Source organism: Cynocephalus volans, chromosome 14 (genome assembly GCF_027409185.1).
Source record: "Cynocephalus volans isolate mCynVol1 chromosome 14, mCynVol1.pri, whole genome shotgun sequence".
NCBI classification, from domain to species: Eukaryota; Metazoa; Chordata; class Mammalia; order Dermoptera; family Cynocephalidae; genus Cynocephalus; species Cynocephalus volans.
In genome coordinates, this window is record NC_084473.1 from 27,627,150 (window position 1) to 27,645,912 (window position 18,763).

Consider the following 18,763-nt stretch of genomic DNA (forward strand, 5'->3'; position numbering starts at 1 on the left):
TGGTTTGGAATAACATACTTATTTGCTTATTTTAAATTTGAAAATTGTTGCCACGGAGCCTCTGTCTTTAGTGGGCATAAGAAGCATCAAAGAGTTTGTTAAAAATTCTTCTGCCCAGCAGTTTGGGTAACTTGTAGATAGCTAGACCATACTATTTTGCCATGCTAGACAATAGTATAGGCTTCTAGATAGCTAGACCATACCTTTTTGACGGTTCTCGTTTACACCTTGTATCTTGGTGTAATTATTAATAGTGACTCTTTCCATTCATTCGCAGAAGTGTCCCAGTTTGGACAACAAATTGTATGATCACTGTATATTTAGAGCACTAATGGATCTCACAAACCACATATCTTTCATTCCTCCATTATGTTCTTAGTACTGCATTATGCTTCTTAACCAGGCTTTTGGTGTAAATAATGAGCGTGAGGAACAACAAGTTCAGGATCTTATTCCTTGATCTGAAGAGCTGCTGCCCAACTTGGCTATTTAAGATGTTGAAGCCTGGTGGTTTGGGTGAACATCTTGTGAAAATTAAAGACCTTAATAAAAGCATGTCATATCTCAAAAAATAATTTGTGGACTAGTTCAAACAGAATATTTCCTGTAGCTTCCAGATCACTGGAATTTTGTGATAATAAAGAGGTGATTTGAGGAATATTTAGTATCATCAAGCACCTTCTGAATTATTGTTAGTTTTGATCAGTATATTTTGCTTGGAATCCTGTATTCCACTTACTTGAAAATGAAAATTTTGGTTAATTGGAGACTATTAAATTAGGACAGTCCATCCTCAGCTCCCCAGTAATGATGTATAAAATGTTTTATTTCTTTTGTATAAGAAACTATGTGTAATTATGTAAGTGATGGTTTTTAAACAGTACTTGATAGATTTAGAAGGGTTTGGTGTAAAGGTAGTTTTACAAGCAAGTAAAATCCACAGGGAATTCTAAAAGGATATGTTAGGAACTGTTAAATAGATCAGAAACTTCTTTTCTGTATTTTTGCACTTTGGTACCTCTGCTGTTTATATTCCAAGCATCACTTTTATAGCAACAACAAGCACCAGAACATATATACACCATCAGTGAAGATCCTCTAGGAGTAAACCCTTTTGAAAGAAACAGTATTTAAAAGTGTTCAAAAGGAAGGGAGAATCAAGAGACCTGAAAGGACTCTTTTTTTCCCATACTCTGCTTACATAAAGCAGCTTGGAGAGGTTGAATGGCCTGCCCGAGAGGATGCAGCTTCTAGGGCCGGGACCCAGACTGATCTACCCTGTTTACCTGCTCTGTAACCCAAGATGGAGACCAGGTCTCTCATAGATCTACCCTTGAAGGGTTTTGATCAAGCACTAATTAGATGATCTTTTGATTGGTTTAAAATTTTATCAAAAGGTTGACAATTTAAAAAGATCTCTTGCTTTCTAAGTATGATTTTATTATGTTTTGCTCACTCTTATGTGGATACAGCTGTAATTTCATAAAGTGGAGGTTTGGAGACCTCTCTGACATGGTATATATCTGTATTTAAATGTGTAGAGATGTTCTTTTGTGCTTTATACAAAAAATTGGTAAGAAAAAAACCTGTTTAATGAAGGAAATTTCCTGAAGACCATATTTGTCTGGTAGCCTCAAGATAAAAGTTATCTCCATATAATCCCTCCAACCTTTATTTGCTAAATTCAGTTCATTGCCTTGGTCTTTTAAAAGTCATTTTTACAGACAGTTTTTCCTGTAATGTCCTTAGCTTATAAGTATGCTTATCTTAATAATCATTTTATTTTCTCACAGAAAGTACTTCAAACTAGAAATTTAAACTTAATAAAGAAGACTGTGTTAAGGATGCCCCTGCATGCTGTTATTCCATTGTTGCAAGAGGTAACTGACTGCTCTTTTCATTTCAAGGTCCTGATGCTCTGAATTAAAGGGAAAATTCAGCATTTTAAAGAAAAAGATTTGTAATATGTAAGGATGCATGGCATTTAGAGAGTGAATAATAGATGAATAGGAGGAAAGTACTTTAGACAGAAAAAGTAAAATTGATGAATTCCTGAGGCAATGAAAGGAAGTTTCATTGGCATTTTTGCCTTTATTCCACTAATGGCAAGTTTGTGTCTATTTATCTGGAAGGCATTTAGAACCATAGAATGTTCTATGTATAGGATGTCATCTACATGAGGATGATTGTTGTGGAAACCTCAACATAAAGCTCCCAAATTCTCATTTTGGTTTTTCCCATTATGTCTTGTGAGGTACCCTAACCTAACATTGAAACTATTTTTAAACATTTTGGTTTTTTTTTTTATTTCAGATGGGCTGTTAATCTATATGCCTGGCAGTATGGAATTGTGGAGGGTATTCAGATTATCTAGCAGTAGTCCAGCTTCTCACCTGTACAAGAGTAACGTTCACTGTTTCTGACATGTGGACGTCCTGTTTGTGCTTAAGTAATTCTGTATAACATTGTTAAGAAACTCTTATTATGGGAATATATTCATAGGATATACCATGTTGGTTGAAAATAGACTACTGAATGGAATAATGATTTCCTAATATAGTCATCGTATTGTGGGAGTTGATGGAGATTGGTTGCCTCTGTAGTGCTGTTGCTAATAGTGCTTTTCTCCCCCTTAGCTCACAAAGAGGTTGCAAGGACATCCTAATAGGTAAGACATTTAGGTTACTTACAAACAGCGATGTTTGACAGTATGAAATTAGATATTAGCCCCAAATTCTAACTAATAAACCTCTTTAAGTATCAAATATTCGCCTCCCCCTTACGTTGAATGATTCTTTTTCTTAATACTTTATTACAGTTTTCTTTTCTTTTAGAAAACTCCTATATAGGTATTTCAGTTTTATTATTAGGTGATTTAATGAGTTACTCTTATTTAATGATTTAGTCTTAATCACGAAATTGCCATTTATAGAACTTGCTCAACCTCTGGTAGCTGATTAAGACACTAAGAAATATTTTAGCTAAAAGACTAAATTCTATGGATCTTTTTTCTTTGATAATTTGATTCAGCATTTAAATAGGAAGTTTGTATCTCGAAGATCCTAAGTTTATGGTATGATATTATCACTATCTACAATATATAGTTTTTCTTTCCTTATAGACTTCTTTAGCCTTTGGAGCTCACAAAAGAGGAAAGCTAAAGAATTTATTAACTTTAGGACTTGCCTTTGGGTCTGTATTTGCCTTTTAATGTTGGTGTGGAAGACTTTGTTGTTTGTTCCTGACGGTGAATAGATGGGTGCAAATACCATGAACATCACATGCAAGTCCATTGAACTCAGTCTGAATGAAGAGTACTCTTCTGGTATCAGTTAATCATGAGGTGTGGAGGAAGGGATCTTTGTCCTGTTTTCCAGTCCCTCTCCCCTCCCCAGGAGATTAGTATATTACACTGATCTCAGGAAAAAGAATGAAAGGACTGTGATACTTAACAGTGATTTACTACTACAGTCTTCTTCACAGAGCACAATTTATAGATCACTTGCTTATCTGGATTTTTCTAATTTTATAACTTTTGTATTAGTTTTGAGTTTATGAACATTAGTTCACTTGGATTTTTTTCTCTTTTCTTTCAGTGCTGTTATAATGGTTCAGTGGCTAAAGTGTGTGTTAACGGTCCATGCATCATACCTATCCACAGTAAGTCTTTTCAGCTACAGTTACTGAGTATGAATAGTTTGACTTTGATAAGGATTATAAACTATGATAAGAATGGCTGAACAGAACCATCCTTTCTCCACCCATCTGCCAACCATTGGATACTTCCTTTAGAGATTTAGTTTTCCCCCAGGTGCTGTGACATAAGCCCTTTCATAATGTCACTATGTGGCTGTTTATAAATTGATCTTTTTTTTTTCTCCTGGGTTTTAAAAGTAGTATGTATCTTATTGAGAACTTTGAGAAATACAGAAAGGAGAAAAGTTATACTGATGTTAGCCTTCAGATTTTTTTAATACAATAACTTTCTCAGCAAATTGTGTTAATATCATATGTTTCCTTACCTTTCATTTTAGAAACCTTAACAGGATTTTAAAGTTTTTGTATATGTTAACATGTCTGTCTTACCTTGTCCCTGGAGGGTGAAAAGCAGCTTATGATAAAGCTGGCATAAATATTTAATTCCCCTACATTTTGCTGGGGCTGCTGTCAGCTCTTGATTATTTATGCAAATGGAAGAGAGGGAGCATAAAATTGTAAAGCAACATGAGAAAAAAATTTTATATGTCACAATATGAGAGTCATGTTTTTTGCTATATCGTTATATCAGTTATATTTTAAGCTTGAAATAAAATTATACAGCTTTTTTTCTTTTATTTGTCTGACACTTTACAATGTTTTCTTAAAAGATTTTAATGTATAGTTTTAAAAAAAATGCTTAATTGCTTTTTAAACAACAGCTCTTCCTTTTTTAATGATTACACTCAACTTCTACCTTGTCACTGTCCCTAGTTCTCTGTCTCAGGCTCCTTTTGCCTTTCATGGTTTGAAATAGGGAAAACTATTGGATGACCTGCTTTGAGGTCAACAGTTTGTTCTTTGTGCTTTTCCTCTCTCTTTTCCTTCATTTCTTCCTTCCTTAGCAGATATCTTTAAGTGCCATTTCTAAGCCATGGGCTATGGTATGTGTGGGGGTTCGGTGACACATGAGCACTGTGATCCCCATCTTGGAGCTCACAGTCTGAATGGGGACACATGAAAGGAGATGATGATAAATCAAAATGCAATTACATTAAACCTCATTTTATTCATTTTTGTGTCTATCTGGTGTTCAAAGTTTATTAACATTTGAATGAAACTTATTTACACTAAAGTATCAGAAATAGGAGGGCACTTATAGCTAATCACAGGGCAAAGAGTTGGATCCCTTTTTTTGTAGCTCTAGAGGGACAAATAAAAGACTTTCCTGCTTTCATGGTCATGGTTCAGAGGATTCATTAACAGAGTATGTTTAAAATGCTATAAGGTAAGCTTTGTACTTTGTTACTCTGTCCTGTTGATCTGTGGGAGCTAGGAAAAGCTTCCTCTATCTGGCTGGGGCCTTATTGTAAAGGTAGATAATGTGTTATCAGAGGGTAAGAGTCAGTGGAAAGCCCTTTTTAGCCTGGAGATATATGGTAGGGATTTTTTTTTATTTATTGTCTACTTTATATTGACCTAATCTGAAATAATTGAATCAATACAAAGAAGTCCCACCCTGCAGTATGTCTTACTTTGCAGTTTCTCCTTCCTGACCTTGTATCATTGTTTTTAAAAAGTTATTTTTTCCTCTTAGGACATTGAGGGCCTTCTGTGAAAATTTGTGATGTTGCTAGGCTGTGTCTCAAGCAGTTACTGCCACAGAAAGTACTTATGAGCAGATGCTTGTGGTGTGCTGGCTAATTACTGAGGCATAGATGAGTGTGACTCGTATGTTTGTCATCTGTAATGTGATAATAGTATCAAATGATCGTTTTTTTTCCCCCCTAGCTGCCTGATCTGGTAGCCCAGCTGGGGACACTCTACCAGTTAATGGAAAGCAGAGTCAAAACTTTTCAGAAACTCTCACATCTTCATGGAAAACTTATTCTTCTAATCACACAGGTGAGTAAGTCAAATTGTTTTGGCTAAAACTTTTGGGTGTGAGGAATAAGGATTATTTACCTGAGCATTGAGAGCTCCCTTTTTCAGTAAGAAATTGATGTTAGGATCCAGTCTTGAACTTGGAAATATCTGTTTCTCTGTAAGAAAGCTTAGTTGTGCTTCTTCCAACTTCTACTGAAACTCTTTCTCACCCTTATAGTTCAGTTCTTAACACATTTAGGTTGGGCATGTTACTGTGAACAACAAATTACAGGTTTATACAGTTAAAATGTTGGCACAGAAAGATATTCTAATCATCTCAGAGGATTTGTCAACTTTTATAGAGTAATTCTTTCCTTATTGTATTTGAAGAATTTATTTGCCCTATATTTGATCCACACTCTATTAAGGTGATCCATAATAGTGGTGGAGGGTGAGTTTGCCAGTGATGGGGAAGGGTGGGTGTGGTGGTGGTTGTGATGCTTGGAATATGCTTGTCCTCCACTTCATAGTAGCACTTTATAATTTTTCAGGTTACAGCTTCAGAGAAAACAAAGGGAATGACTTCTCCTGGACAGAAGGCAAAGTTGGTATATGAAGAAGGTAAAGATTCGGGTTGGGGTAGAGTCTAGAATTGGAACATACAGTTTTTCACAGTGACTCAGTTTTGTTATCTTATTTTGTAAAACAGTAATGTAAGATCTTGCTTTGGCACGCCTCCTGTAATAAATAGGCAGGCCTGTGGCAAAAATAAGCAAATAAGATAACCATGATCAAGTAAGAAAACAGAAGACACAAGTGTAATACAGTAACAAAAAGGGCATTAGGAGGGCTGGCCTCTGGCTCACTTGGGAGAGCCTGGTGCTGACAACACCAAGTCAAGGATTAAGATCCCCTTACTGGTCATTTTTTTTTTTTTTTTTTTAAAAGGGGCATTAGGTATGGAAGAGATTTAAATAGAAGAAAGCTATGAACAGACTGTATGCTAATACATTTAAAAATCTAGGTGATACAGGTAACTTCTTAGGAAACTTTTTTTGGGGGGTGGGGGGGACCGGCTGCACCACCGCTCAGCCAGTGAGCGCATCGGCCATCCTTATATAGGATCCGAACCTGCGGCGGGAGCACTGCTGCGCTCCCAGCGCCGCACTCTCCCGAGTGCGCCACGGGGTCGGCCCTTAGGAAACTTTTAATGACCAAAATTGATGTAAAAAGAAATAGGAAACTTGAAAAAGCTTTAAAATTGACTTAATGAAAACTTCTTACAAGATACCAGGCCCAGAGGTTTTGTAGGTGATTTTGTCAAGCCTCTAAAGATCAAGTAATTATTTTTGTCATATACAAACAATTTAAGCATTTTATGAGTCAACCTTGTTATATAACCATCTTATAACCTTGTTAACAAAACCAGACTAGGACAGTAAAAAAAGAACATCTTAGACCATCCTCAAATATCCTACGTAGCAAATCAATTATAGACGTGTGTAAGTAAAATAATATGCCATTACCAAGTAAAGTTTATTTAAAGATTAAAGTGATTTAGCACCAAGAAATCTATTAATGTCACTACATTAACAGATTAACTGGGGAACACTATATAATATCTTAAGTACAGAAAAATTATTTATTAGTATTTAGTCTCAAATAATACAAGCAACCAAGGAGGTTAAGAGAATTTCCTTAATTTCAAAAACCTACATCATACATTATAAATAACAGTGGAACTTTAAAAGCATACTTATTAAAGTCAGGAATAAGATAGTAATGTACTTTTTATTGCTTCTGGATATCTTGCCTACTACTGTATGAAAGAAGTAAATTCTAGAACATTGGACTTTGCAAATACTATCCTTCACATAGAAAATACAATAGAATCTATAGTCACACTATTATAATTGATGCTGTGTAAATAAGCAAGTATGCTGGATACCAAAATAAACAAAAAGGAATCAGTAGCATTATTATATATCTGTAATAACTAATCAGAAAATACACAGGAAAAAAGTGCTCATTCACAGCATCAATCAAAACTGTGAATACTTTGGAATACATCTAAAGTATGAAACAAAATTCCTATAGAGAAAATTGTAAAACATAACTGAAGGACACAAAAGCATACTTGAATAAATTGAAAGGTAAGCCAGTGATTATGAAAGGGAAAATTCCATATTATAAAGTTGCCAGTCATCTTCAAATTATTCTGTAAATTTAGAATTTTGTTTATTAGGGAGAACAAAGAACCCAGGATATCTGTGATTTAGATGAACAAGGTGGGAAACTTGCCCTACTATGTATCAAGAATTAAAACATTGAAGCGCAAGAGTAGACATTGAAGCGCAAGAACGATAGACTGGCATAGTTACTCATTAAAACCCCGTAGATCTGTGGAATCTTTTTATATTACCACACTGATAGCATGTTTTATATCTGTGTGGTAAATGTAGCCTGTTCATTAAACTGCTAGAAAAACTGATAATTCCTATGAAACAAAGAATTGTGCCTGTATCACATTGCACATCCTTGTTTTCTTTTTACATCTCTATATATTTAAGGAAAATTTTATTTTTAAAGTAAAGTAACAGTAAAATGAACAATAGGATCTATAGATGATTTTCTGGGAGGATACAAATGACTAATAAACATGAAAATGTAACTGCTTTAGGGAAATGCAGATTAAAACCTCAGTGAGATAAAATTTCATACTAAGATAAGTTGATAAATTTTAAAGATGTTAAAAATAGGTATTGGCGAGGATTTGGAGAAATGGAAACTCACGCTGTTGTGGGAGTATGTGTGTATTCTTTTCAGAGAACAACTTTCTTAATCCCAAGCAGATTTGAAAATTTGCATGTCCTTCCATTCATTCATCAGGGGTGCTTCTAGGTGTGTACCCTAGTGACCAGCACTCCTCAAAGTGTGGCCAGTGGACTTGTGGGGATCCCTTTCAGAGGTGTATGACGTCTTCCGTTTTCTAACCATCTGTGTGAGAGAATATTTTCTTCATACAGTTCAAATAAAACAACATACCCAAAAAGTTGAATGCAGTATGAGAAATTTTGTAAAAGTGTAAAACACTGACAGTAAATTTTTTTTGTTTTGGGGAAAAAAATATTTTAAAATTAAAATATTAAAATATTTAAAAAATTAAAACATATTTGTATTAACGTGTAATGGGGTTGGCATTGTTATTTGTAAATGAGTTAAATATTTTAAAATTAAATTTTAATTTTTAATACAATAAATATTGATAAACTTACTACACATAAACAAAAGTTTCTTGGGGCCCTCAAATTTTTAAGAATGTAAAAGGGTTTTAAGACCAAAAAGCTTTGAGAGCTATGGCTTTAAACATATATGCAAGGAGAATTGTGTAAGTTCATTGTAACCTTGTTTATAATTTTAAAAAGTACTTGTAAACATATTCCTTTATTAGTGGGAGCAGTGTTTAAAATGGCTTATTCTCTCAGCATTTCACTCACTATATATCAGTGAGAGTGCATGAAGTAGAAGTATAAATTATCAACATGGGTAAGTTTGATGGCAAACTTAAGTCACAAGATATCTTCTGTATAGTACCATATAATTGTATATAGGTATTTGTACACACATAAAAAAGTTTGAAACCCCACAAAACAGTAGTGTATTTTTCATGAATATGTACATGTATAATTCATGGGTACATATGACTATACATATTATAATTGTATAACAGCATACAAGGGAATGATAAGCTTAGCATAGTGGTTTATTTTGGGGAATGGACTTAGGGACATGAGCATGCAAGAAGACTTCATCTGTACATAATTACTTATTAAGAAAAAGTAAATATAGAAAGAATGTTAGAGTATCCTAAAAAATGGGAACACTATTATATATTATTGGATAACATGAGCACACCTAATAATAAAATTAATTCCTTAATTTTATCCAGAGTTTAGCTCACCTTTCTCTTTCCCCAGTTAATCCTAAAATGTTCTTTTTTAAAAAATTTTGTGACTGGCCTGTTTAGGGATCTGAACCCATGACCTTGGTGTTATAACCAACTGAGCTAACTGGCCAGCCCCTCTAAAATGTTCTTTAAAATTGTTTTATCCAAACTAGGCTCCTGTCTTGGACTATGGTATTGAATCTATTTGCTGTGTTTTCTCTTTATAGCCTTTAAAAACTCCCCTTTTCATGACATTGACTTGCTGAAGAGACTGGACAGTTTCTTTCATAAAATGCCCCACTTTGTGGTCATGGATTCACTTCTGTTGGTGTCATTTAGTTTGTTCCTATAAATTCTGTAATTACTTTAAACTGGACGTGATGTCTAAAGGCTTGTTAGAATTTGTCAGACACTTTTGTGGGAGTTGTGTATCCATGATGGGTTTTCATGTTGCATCACAGCAACAGCCACATTTTGCTCATTCATCCTTTAATGATAACTAAGGTCGGTGAACAGTCTTTCCTCTTCATTGTAAAATAGATTCCCCGTAATGCTTAGAAAATAATCTAGCTATGTTACTTTTACATTTGAATGTTTTGTTCCCACATCCATACATCTAACATATCAGTTGTTAATATTTGTTAGTAAACATAGGCGTCTGGTTCTGTTTAGTTTTCAGGGCTATGCCCTCTGCTTTGTTCACAGAATTAAGGCTGGATTTCTTTTATGCCCCTACAGAGTCTTCTGAAGAGGAGTCTGACGATGAAATAGCAGATATGGATTCTGATGTGAGTGATTTATTTCCTGGTACATAAATCTGCCTTTATATCCTCATACTGAATAAGAACAAGGCCTTCACGAATGCTTTCTGTGCTTGATTTTTCTACCAGGATAATTGGGATGAAGATGAGGAAGAGAAAGAAAGTGAAAAAGAAGAAGTTGTTGATGAAGAGAATGAAGAGGAAGATGAGAAAGCTGAAGAAAAAGATGAAGAAAATGGTGAGGACAGAGACGTAGCAAGTGAAAAAGAACTAAATGGCGATTCTGATTTAGATCCTGAAAATGAAAGTGAGGAAGAATGAAGACAGAAGAGCCAGCCAGTCAGACTGTGACCTCCGGCTCACCTTGCCCAGTGCTGCCGAGTTCTCCTGCAGAGGGTTGTCTCTGTGCCAGGATGCCAAGGACGCTACACATTTCCAGTTCTCAGAGGCGGTGCCCATGCCACCTTGCTGTCCTGAGCACCCCAGACTTAACTGTGTAAATAAGAGTGTTTCATTCAAATGTTAATAAACTTTACACAGTAAATAGACAACATTTTCTGCAGTGTACCAACATGAGTGTCCAATATATGGTATATTTTTATAATATAATATCCTAGTATGATTGGTTATATCAAGAATTGACTTAAGCGAAGATAAAGACCTTTCTCATAGGGGTTCAAGAACCGGACTTTTGTGAAGGAGTCAGCTCTTACCTCAGGTTGGTATCTTTCATCAAATCCAGATGCAGAGCAGCACTAGTGACAGTTTTTTGAATTTGGTACATTTAATTTGGTAAATTTTCATAAAATATGAAGGGATAACTAAAAACAAGTAAAAATGATTGTGATTTAAAAAGAAAAATCACCAGTGGCCCCTAGCTTTTTAGCTGTGGTAATCTGCATTGAGTCAGATTGAATATTTGGAGTGCTTCCCAAAAAGAACCACTTATTTTTTAAGCTGTCATGTGAAATATTTTTTTAAAACAAAAAAAATGATGGTAATTAAAAAACTAAAGAATTAGCTCTATTAAGGATTTTTCCTGACTGCTAATTGCCTGTAAAGAATCATCAGTGTATAGATTTAGAAGTGCTCGTTACTTGCAACTTTTAAAAAAATTCAGTTATAGCTGCTTTTGAAGAGGTTTCATTTTTATTTAAATTACTAATGAATCAAAGAACAATTGCTTATTTTTTCTCTTTGGTTTTAGATATTAATAACCTTGTTGGAATTTTTTTCCAAAGAAAGTATTTTTATAATTCAGTAATTTAATGTTTTCCTTCCTTTTCATTACCCACTCTTGGCAATGTTAGGGTATCTGTTTACCTTTAAAATAATAAATCTGACAAGATTTTTTATGTATGTATAAATATGTATTTTGGAGCCCCACAAAAGCCTTTTCAAATTATCAGTAATTTTTTTTTTTTAAAGAATGAGCCAGTGTTTGCTTTGTGCTCACTAGGGAGCATGCAGATGAAAGCTCACCTCTAAGAAAGGGCTGGGCAGATGAATTTATTTTTTCCCACCTGTGAATATGTAAAACAAAACCATTATCTCTGAGGGACTTTTTAACGTTAGTGGCAGAACAGAGATTTCTTTGCTCAGCTAATAGAGCAGGAGCCCTATGAGCATCTTAGGAAGGCAAGTTTGAGCCACCTGCTGGGGTATTGTACAGTTATATTTGTCTATAAATGGAGCTGTTTATGGCAATTTAATACCATTCTCTTTGTAAAGTGAATAAATATTCATCTTTACCCAGTGCTTGTCTTGTGGTATGTGTAGAGGATGTTTGGGCTTGTGGTGTGAAGGTTCGTAAAAAGTGATTTTGCTCCGTTAGCATTAATAGGTAAATCTTTCCAAGGCTAGTTGGATAACCTAGAATTTGTAACAAAGTGAAAGAACCAAGAATTTTGTCTAAATCTAGTGTCATTTCTAGCTGGTTGTTTCTTGATGCAGTGCCATTTGCCTGGGTTGTGACACCACAACCCAAGGTTGTAGTGACAGTAAGGAAGAGACGTATGCTGATGTATTAGATGCTGTTATGGCAACCAACAACCGGTTTATGATTCAGATTTCCCCTGCACCTGACTCTACTTAAGGAAGCAAATGACGACACCTATGTGGTAATTTCTTACTAATTATTTTCTTGGTTTGGAAAAATCCAGAGTTAAATTAGGCTTGTTACAAAAACAATTTTCCAGTTTTAGGGCATATTTTGCCATTTTGCACCATTCCTAATCCAGACCACAAAGGTTTGTCTGTGTGTGTGTGTTTTCTTTTTTGAGATTAATTTTTCTTCCAAACTTATGTTGAAAAATTTCAACTCTGACTGTGATCAGGTCAATGATCATATGTCATATTTTGGTTGTCATATTGCTCTATTCATCTACAATATTTTCTCTCATCTTGTGTGTATCTTGATGTTGATATTTGAATGAATCCACGTAAGTTTTTTTGAAGAATGTCCCACACTCTGGATTTATCTGATTGTTTCCTTATGATTAGATGCCGGTTTAAATTTTGGCAAGAATACTAATAGGTGATGGTATTTGAGATGAATTTGTAAAAGTGAATTCTTTGGGTAAGATGAGTATACTGAATATATGAGTTTTGATGTAAGTAGATATCAGGCTTTAGACTTGGGGTTTTTGAAGCCTTAGTGCTGTGGAGTGGTTGAAGGTCAGGAATGGGATTCTTGATAGGAGTATTGGGTGCATTGACATATCTAAGGTTACAATTCCTGTAGAGGTAATTCCAACATTCGGTGTTCATTCATTTAAGAAATACTGATTTGATTGCTTACTGTGTCAGGGATTATTTAGTTGCTTGATATACATCACTAAACAACAGCAAAAAAAGATACATGCCTTCGAGGAGCTGGCATTCTACAGGGAGGTAATGGCAATAAGCAATGAATAATGAGTAAGTAAATTCTATACAGTGCGTTAGAAGATGGTAACTTTTAGGGGGGAAAAGTAAGGAGGTTGGGAGATGGAGTAGGAGGGTGCAGGTGCAGAATTAAGTATATGGTTGGGTAGGGTTTATTGAGAACGAGAAATTTGAACATAGACTAGGAGGAGGTGAGAGAGTGCGCTAAGTGGGTATCTGGGGAAGAGTCTTCTGGGCAGAAGTTGGAACAGCTTGAGCAAAGGCCTAAGGCCAGCATGTGCCTGGCATGTGGAAGAAACACCAAGAGGAGGTCAGTGTTACAAACAGAGTGAGAGGGAGAGTGCATCAAGAGATTAGATCAGAAAGGTAATGGGCAGCAGGATAGGGCCCTGTAGACCATTGTAAGGACTGGCCTATGATGCGACTGAAATAGGGAGGAGTGACATGGTCTGCTTTGTGCCTTGAGAGTTCAGTATCACACTGGCTGCTGTGTTGAGAACAGACTGAAGGACTGTTTCTTATTAGGCAGAAAGTGATAGGATGCTTTTGCAGTAATCCAAGGGAGAGATGGTGCTTTTGACCAGGGTGGTAGTAATGGAGTTAGTGAGAATTGGTTGGTTTCTGGCATTGTTTTGAAGTTAGAGCTAATGAGATTTCCTGTAAGGTGTGAGAGGGAGGAGTCAGGTACGGTTCCCAGGTGTTTTTTGCTTGAGCACCTGGACGCTGCTATGGGTGGAGCAGCTTTGTGAGGGGAGATCAGGAATTGAGTTTGGGACACGTCGAGTTTCGGATGTCGGGCATGCAGAAACGTACCCAGTTCACTCAGGGAGAGGTCGGGGTGGAGGTAATAATTTGGTATTGACATGAATGTGACATTAAAGCCGGAAGACGAGGTGAGCTTCCCAAGGAGGTGATATAAATAGAGAAGAGCAGCCATGCCTGGTGCTTCAGCACTGGAAAGGAGGAGAAACCTCGGGACAGCAAGGAAGAGTGACAATGAGGTAGGAGGAATTGACGTTTGTTCTTCCATCCTCTTCAGATGAGGATTCATGAATTTCTCAGCCATGGTTTTTTTCAGCTGTAACTGGTAATGCTTACTGGTGACTATTCAGGCAGCAGTGGCTTCTGTGATGCCCTTCATGTGACCATTTGTTGATCCTTTCTTTGATAGCAGCTCAGGCATAAAATTAGATTTTCTTTTAATCTAGTGTAGTGGTCTTGACTTTTGTGGCACCTCAGCACTATCCGTCGTGCTGACAGAATTGTGCACTGGATCACAAAGCAGTGGCAGAATGAGGGGCCCCAGCAGTGTAAAGGGATTCGTAGGCACCACTCAAACCGAGGTGACACGGTGTGGAAGAAGCACAGGAGAGGTGGTCTTTGAACATATCAGTCTTTATATGGTGCTGACTGGGTGTGAGGACACTAGATTGGCTATATTCATAATACTACAATTGATTTTTATACATGTGTGGGTAATTTTTAATGTGACGATATTTCTGAGAGGCAAAATGACTATAAATCATTGTATAGAGGGTGGTGCAAAGTGAGGTTTGCTTGGATACGGTCTGTTCATCGCTCTTTAGGAGGTGAGGGAAGTCAGAGCAAAATCCCGGAGTTGAAAATTACCACTTTAAAAATTGCCTGGCATGTTCCAGGTAATAATGGCTCAAAAGGGGAGGAAGTACTGTACTTTCTGGGTGCTAAAGTTTAAAAACGAGTTTCTAATAGAAATCAATAGGGATGAAGGAATTTTGTCTTAGGCTCACCAGTGGCCCTGTTGTAGTTTAACTTGAACTCTTCCCGCATCCCGAGCTGGTGGGGGAAAATGTGCAAGAAGTGTTGTTGCCTGGCACATGCAGCCATGAAGGCAGAGACAGGACTTTGTGTTGTGTGGTCATTATATTCCAAAGCTGGGCCAGAGCTTTGCAAAATTAGAAACTTAATTTTGTCTTTGTCTCTAAAGCTGATGCGATTTCACATAGTCGAATCATTAACCAGGCTTCCAAGAGAAATTGTATTTATGTGGTGTGTTTATTTAAAGCGAGGAATATGCCTCTCAAGTGGAGTAGAATGTTCATGTTGGTTGTTCACATATCTTTCTGTGCAGGAAAGTAGCACAATGAGCCAGTTTTATGATTGCAAGATTGCTTTTGAACCAGAGCGTGGAATTGGAGTAAGAAGTGAATCGGATGGTTTTCTTGGCTGATGTGGACAGTGTGTGGACTGTCTGTACTGATGGAGGCTGGGTGCCTGCCTTCACTGCGTGCTGCCTTAGGTCCTCTTACTTCACACTGACCGATTGGAATTTGGGTGTTATGAGTCTCCTCAGGCACCCATTTGATGCTGCTTTTAGGATGTGTTGTAATCATTTAGGGGATAGCTTGCTGGTGTGACCGTAGGTACACAACAGTATGGTTACACCTAAGAAACAAACTTGATAGGTTCAGCCAAACATTGACCTTGTTAATTATTTTTAGTCTGGCAAAGTTTCCCTCTTTTTTCATTGTAGTAAAATGTATATAACATAAAATTTATCATTTTAACCATTTTTAGGTGTACTGTTCTGTGTCATTAAGTACAGTCACATTGTGCAACTGGCAGAGTGAATTGGTGACTTTTGTGATAGACTGAGTACAGGAAATAAAAGGAGGGCAAACAGGAGTACAATTCAGTCTGTTGTGGGGAGAGACTAAATTTAGGACCAGAAGCTTGAGCACCAGTTCTGGGTCCACACCCCAGTGTGGCAATGATAAATCTACTTAATTACTTCCTTTTTCCAGTGTGTGACAGGAGAGTGACAACAGTGCCATCTGTCTCATGGATGCTGTAAGAACCAAATGGAGCAGTATCTGGGAATACTTTGAGTATCAGAGGAGAGCACCTAGCTGAGGGATTATTTTCAGATCAATTGGTTGCTACACAATTTTCCAATATGGGAAAGGGAGATGGGGTATAAATTCTAAAGGAAATTCCTTTTTGTCTCTCACATTTTAAAGAAATGTAGACAATCTTATGGTGGACACAGTCCCCCTTTTCCAAAGGTGAACAAGTGAACTTAATTTTCCTTTTTTAAAAATCTGTTTTTAAAAATCTGTTTTTGAAAGTAATGACATGTTCATTGAGGAAGTTTTGGAAAATAGTGGCATAAGGAGGGAAAATAAAACCATAGACAACCATTTATAATGTTTTGTTATTGATCCCTTTAATCTTTTTTAATGAATACACATTTTTCTTGAAAAATTAGAATAATCTATTCTTTTTATCTCCTTTCACATAATATTTTGTTAATTATCCTTTGAAATAATGTGGTTCTTAGTATTCCACCCATGTTATGCTTTAACCATTCTCTTGTTTTAATTTGTTACAAATAATGCTACAGTGAACATTCTTAAGATACTTTTTGTATTTTTCTTAAAATGAGATATTTCTAGTAGTATTACTGAGTAAAATGACATGAGTGCTCTCTTAAGACTTAAGAAATATGCCAAAATCCCTTTCCCGAAGGGTTGTATCAATTTTCAGTTCCACAATGTTCGTATTTCCATTTCATTGCCATTTGTATGGCATATCTTTAACCTATGGTGGATTCAGATCCTTGTCCATGCTTAAAGGGATTGTCTTATTTACCAGTAAAGTCTTTTTAGGAAAGATGTTCATTCTTAGCCAAGCTATATGCCACCAATGTTTTCCACAGTTTACATTTTTTTCATGATGCTATTTTTCTTTACATTTTTCTTCTAAGCCTATGTACTCCCCCTTTCTGAAACTAGGCAGGTATTCCTTGCATTTTGTTCCAGTCATTTTATATATATTTGAGTATATATACATATTTCACATGTAATTCTCTAGTAAATGGTTGTGATTTGCCAGTGCCTTGTGAAATCAAGTGGGTTGCAGCCACCAGTTTTTAGGGAAGAAGAAGTGATTAAGATAGAACATAGTGCATTGCATATGGTTACGAGTAACTTGATTTAGGGGCATATACACTAGGTTGCAAAGTGTGTTGTGGGTAAGGAAGTTGAAAGCCACCCTTCTAATCCATATGAAATTCTTGTCGGTGTATCTATGACATGAAGTTGTAACTTGGGGGTCCCTGCCCACAAATAGCCAGTTGAGTACTCTTCTGTCCTATAGATGTATGCTTGCTTTGTCGTGGCCGGTTCCTATGTATAGTCTGTCTCAGCACCACCCATTCTGTTCCACTGATCTCTCTTGTGCCAGTACAACATTTTAAAACTTTTGTAGCTTCAGAATTCATTTTTATTGTTGGGGGTCTTTATACCTCTGAAATATTTTCTTAAGTATTTTTCTGCCTTTTCATTCTTCCACATTATTAAGTAAAGATCCTTTGGTTGTAAGAAACAATAACTAACTGGAAGCAGCTTAAGCAAAACAAGTGTATTACAATTTCAAAGACTCTCAGGGAACCCAGGCATGGACAGCAGGGGAGGGATTACATGGAGGGGGGCAAACCATTAGGCCCTTCATGTGGTCCCTTATCTGCTGCCTCCTAGTTCTTGGTGTCCTTTGGCTGCCTTACTGTCCCTGAAGTTACGATGTTATAATCCAGCGACTTGCTGATTCTCAGAGAAGCTGAATATTCTCTGCCCCTTTAGATACACCTTCTACCTTTCTCCATCTGCTCCGTGCCTTGGAGGTTGAGTTCCACCAAGGGCATCAGCCCAGCTTCCTTGCAAGAGATTGGAGTGTGGGAGGCCAGAGTCTGCATTCCCCTGGTGAGCTCTGCCAGGCTGTGGTTTGGCAGGGGCTGCCATGGTCCTCTGCCTGTGCATTATCTCTAGCTGGGGTCCAGTAACAATTCCTTCCCCTTTGTCACTGTTCTCTTTCCTGCCACCCTGTTGGTTCCCTTAACTCCATCCACACCTTCATAAGTAGTCCTTTTATGAAAATCTTTGATAGCCTCTTTGAAAGTGTCATCTGTTTCCTGCTGGAGTCTGGGCCATCCAAATTCCAAATTCCTGAGAGAGACTGGCTGCAGTTTGGTTCAGGTGTCCACCCTAGTCAAATCACCCATGCCTGGGGCAGGGTCACACCACACTGGTGACTTCCAGGAGCCTACCCCTGTGAAGAGGGGATTCTTCACGCCAAAAGTTGGGTTCATTGTGGACTGAGCTAGTGTCTAACTCAGGGTAGCTTAAGCATTTTAAAATGCATTTATTTTTCTTTTTTAAAGTTGTAAAACACACATAATATAAAATTACTACTTTAACTATTTTTTAAGTATGCACTTCAGTGGCAGTAAGTACATTCATGTTGTTGTGTAACCGTCACTTTGATCCATCTCCAGAACTTTTTCATCCTCCCAAACTGAAACTCCGGACCCATTAAACAACTCCTCATTCTTCCCTTCCTCCAGCCCCCGGCAACCACTTCTATTTTCTGTCTCTATGACTTTGACTACTCTAGGTACCGCATTAGAACATATATCTTAATTCGACAAGTAATATAGAAATACATTTTTATAAAAAAGCATGAAAACATTACAGATAAGGCTTAACTCATTGCTCCCCACCTGTGATCCCCTTTCTCCCAGCTTGCAATGATTATATGCTGAGATGAACACTATTATTTTAGAGTTTGGTTC

General features: G+C 36.7%; 1 protein-coding gene across 2 annotated transcripts in view; it reads left to right on the forward strand.

Moving 5' to 3' along the window:
* Positions 1-10,820, forward strand: part of WDR43 (WD repeat domain 43) — a 44,657-nt gene extending 33,837 nt beyond the window's left edge. For both annotated transcript variants that reach the window (XM_063078239.1, XM_063078240.1), the window contains 7 exons: positions 1,794-1,880; positions 2,637-2,668; positions 3,597-3,660; positions 5,488-5,601; positions 6,114-6,183; positions 10,247-10,296; positions 10,399-10,820. In XM_063078239.1, the coding sequence (XP_062934309.1) occupies positions 1,794-1,880; positions 2,637-2,668; positions 3,597-3,660; positions 5,488-5,601; positions 6,114-6,183; positions 10,247-10,296; positions 10,399-10,590 (609 nt within the window). In that variant the 3' untranslated portion in view covers positions 10,591-10,820. The remainder of the gene's footprint in view (positions 1-1,793; positions 1,881-2,636; positions 2,669-3,596; positions 3,661-5,487; positions 5,602-6,113; positions 6,184-10,246; positions 10,297-10,398) is intronic.
* The last annotated feature ends 7,943 nt before the right edge of the window (positions 10,821-18,763 follow it).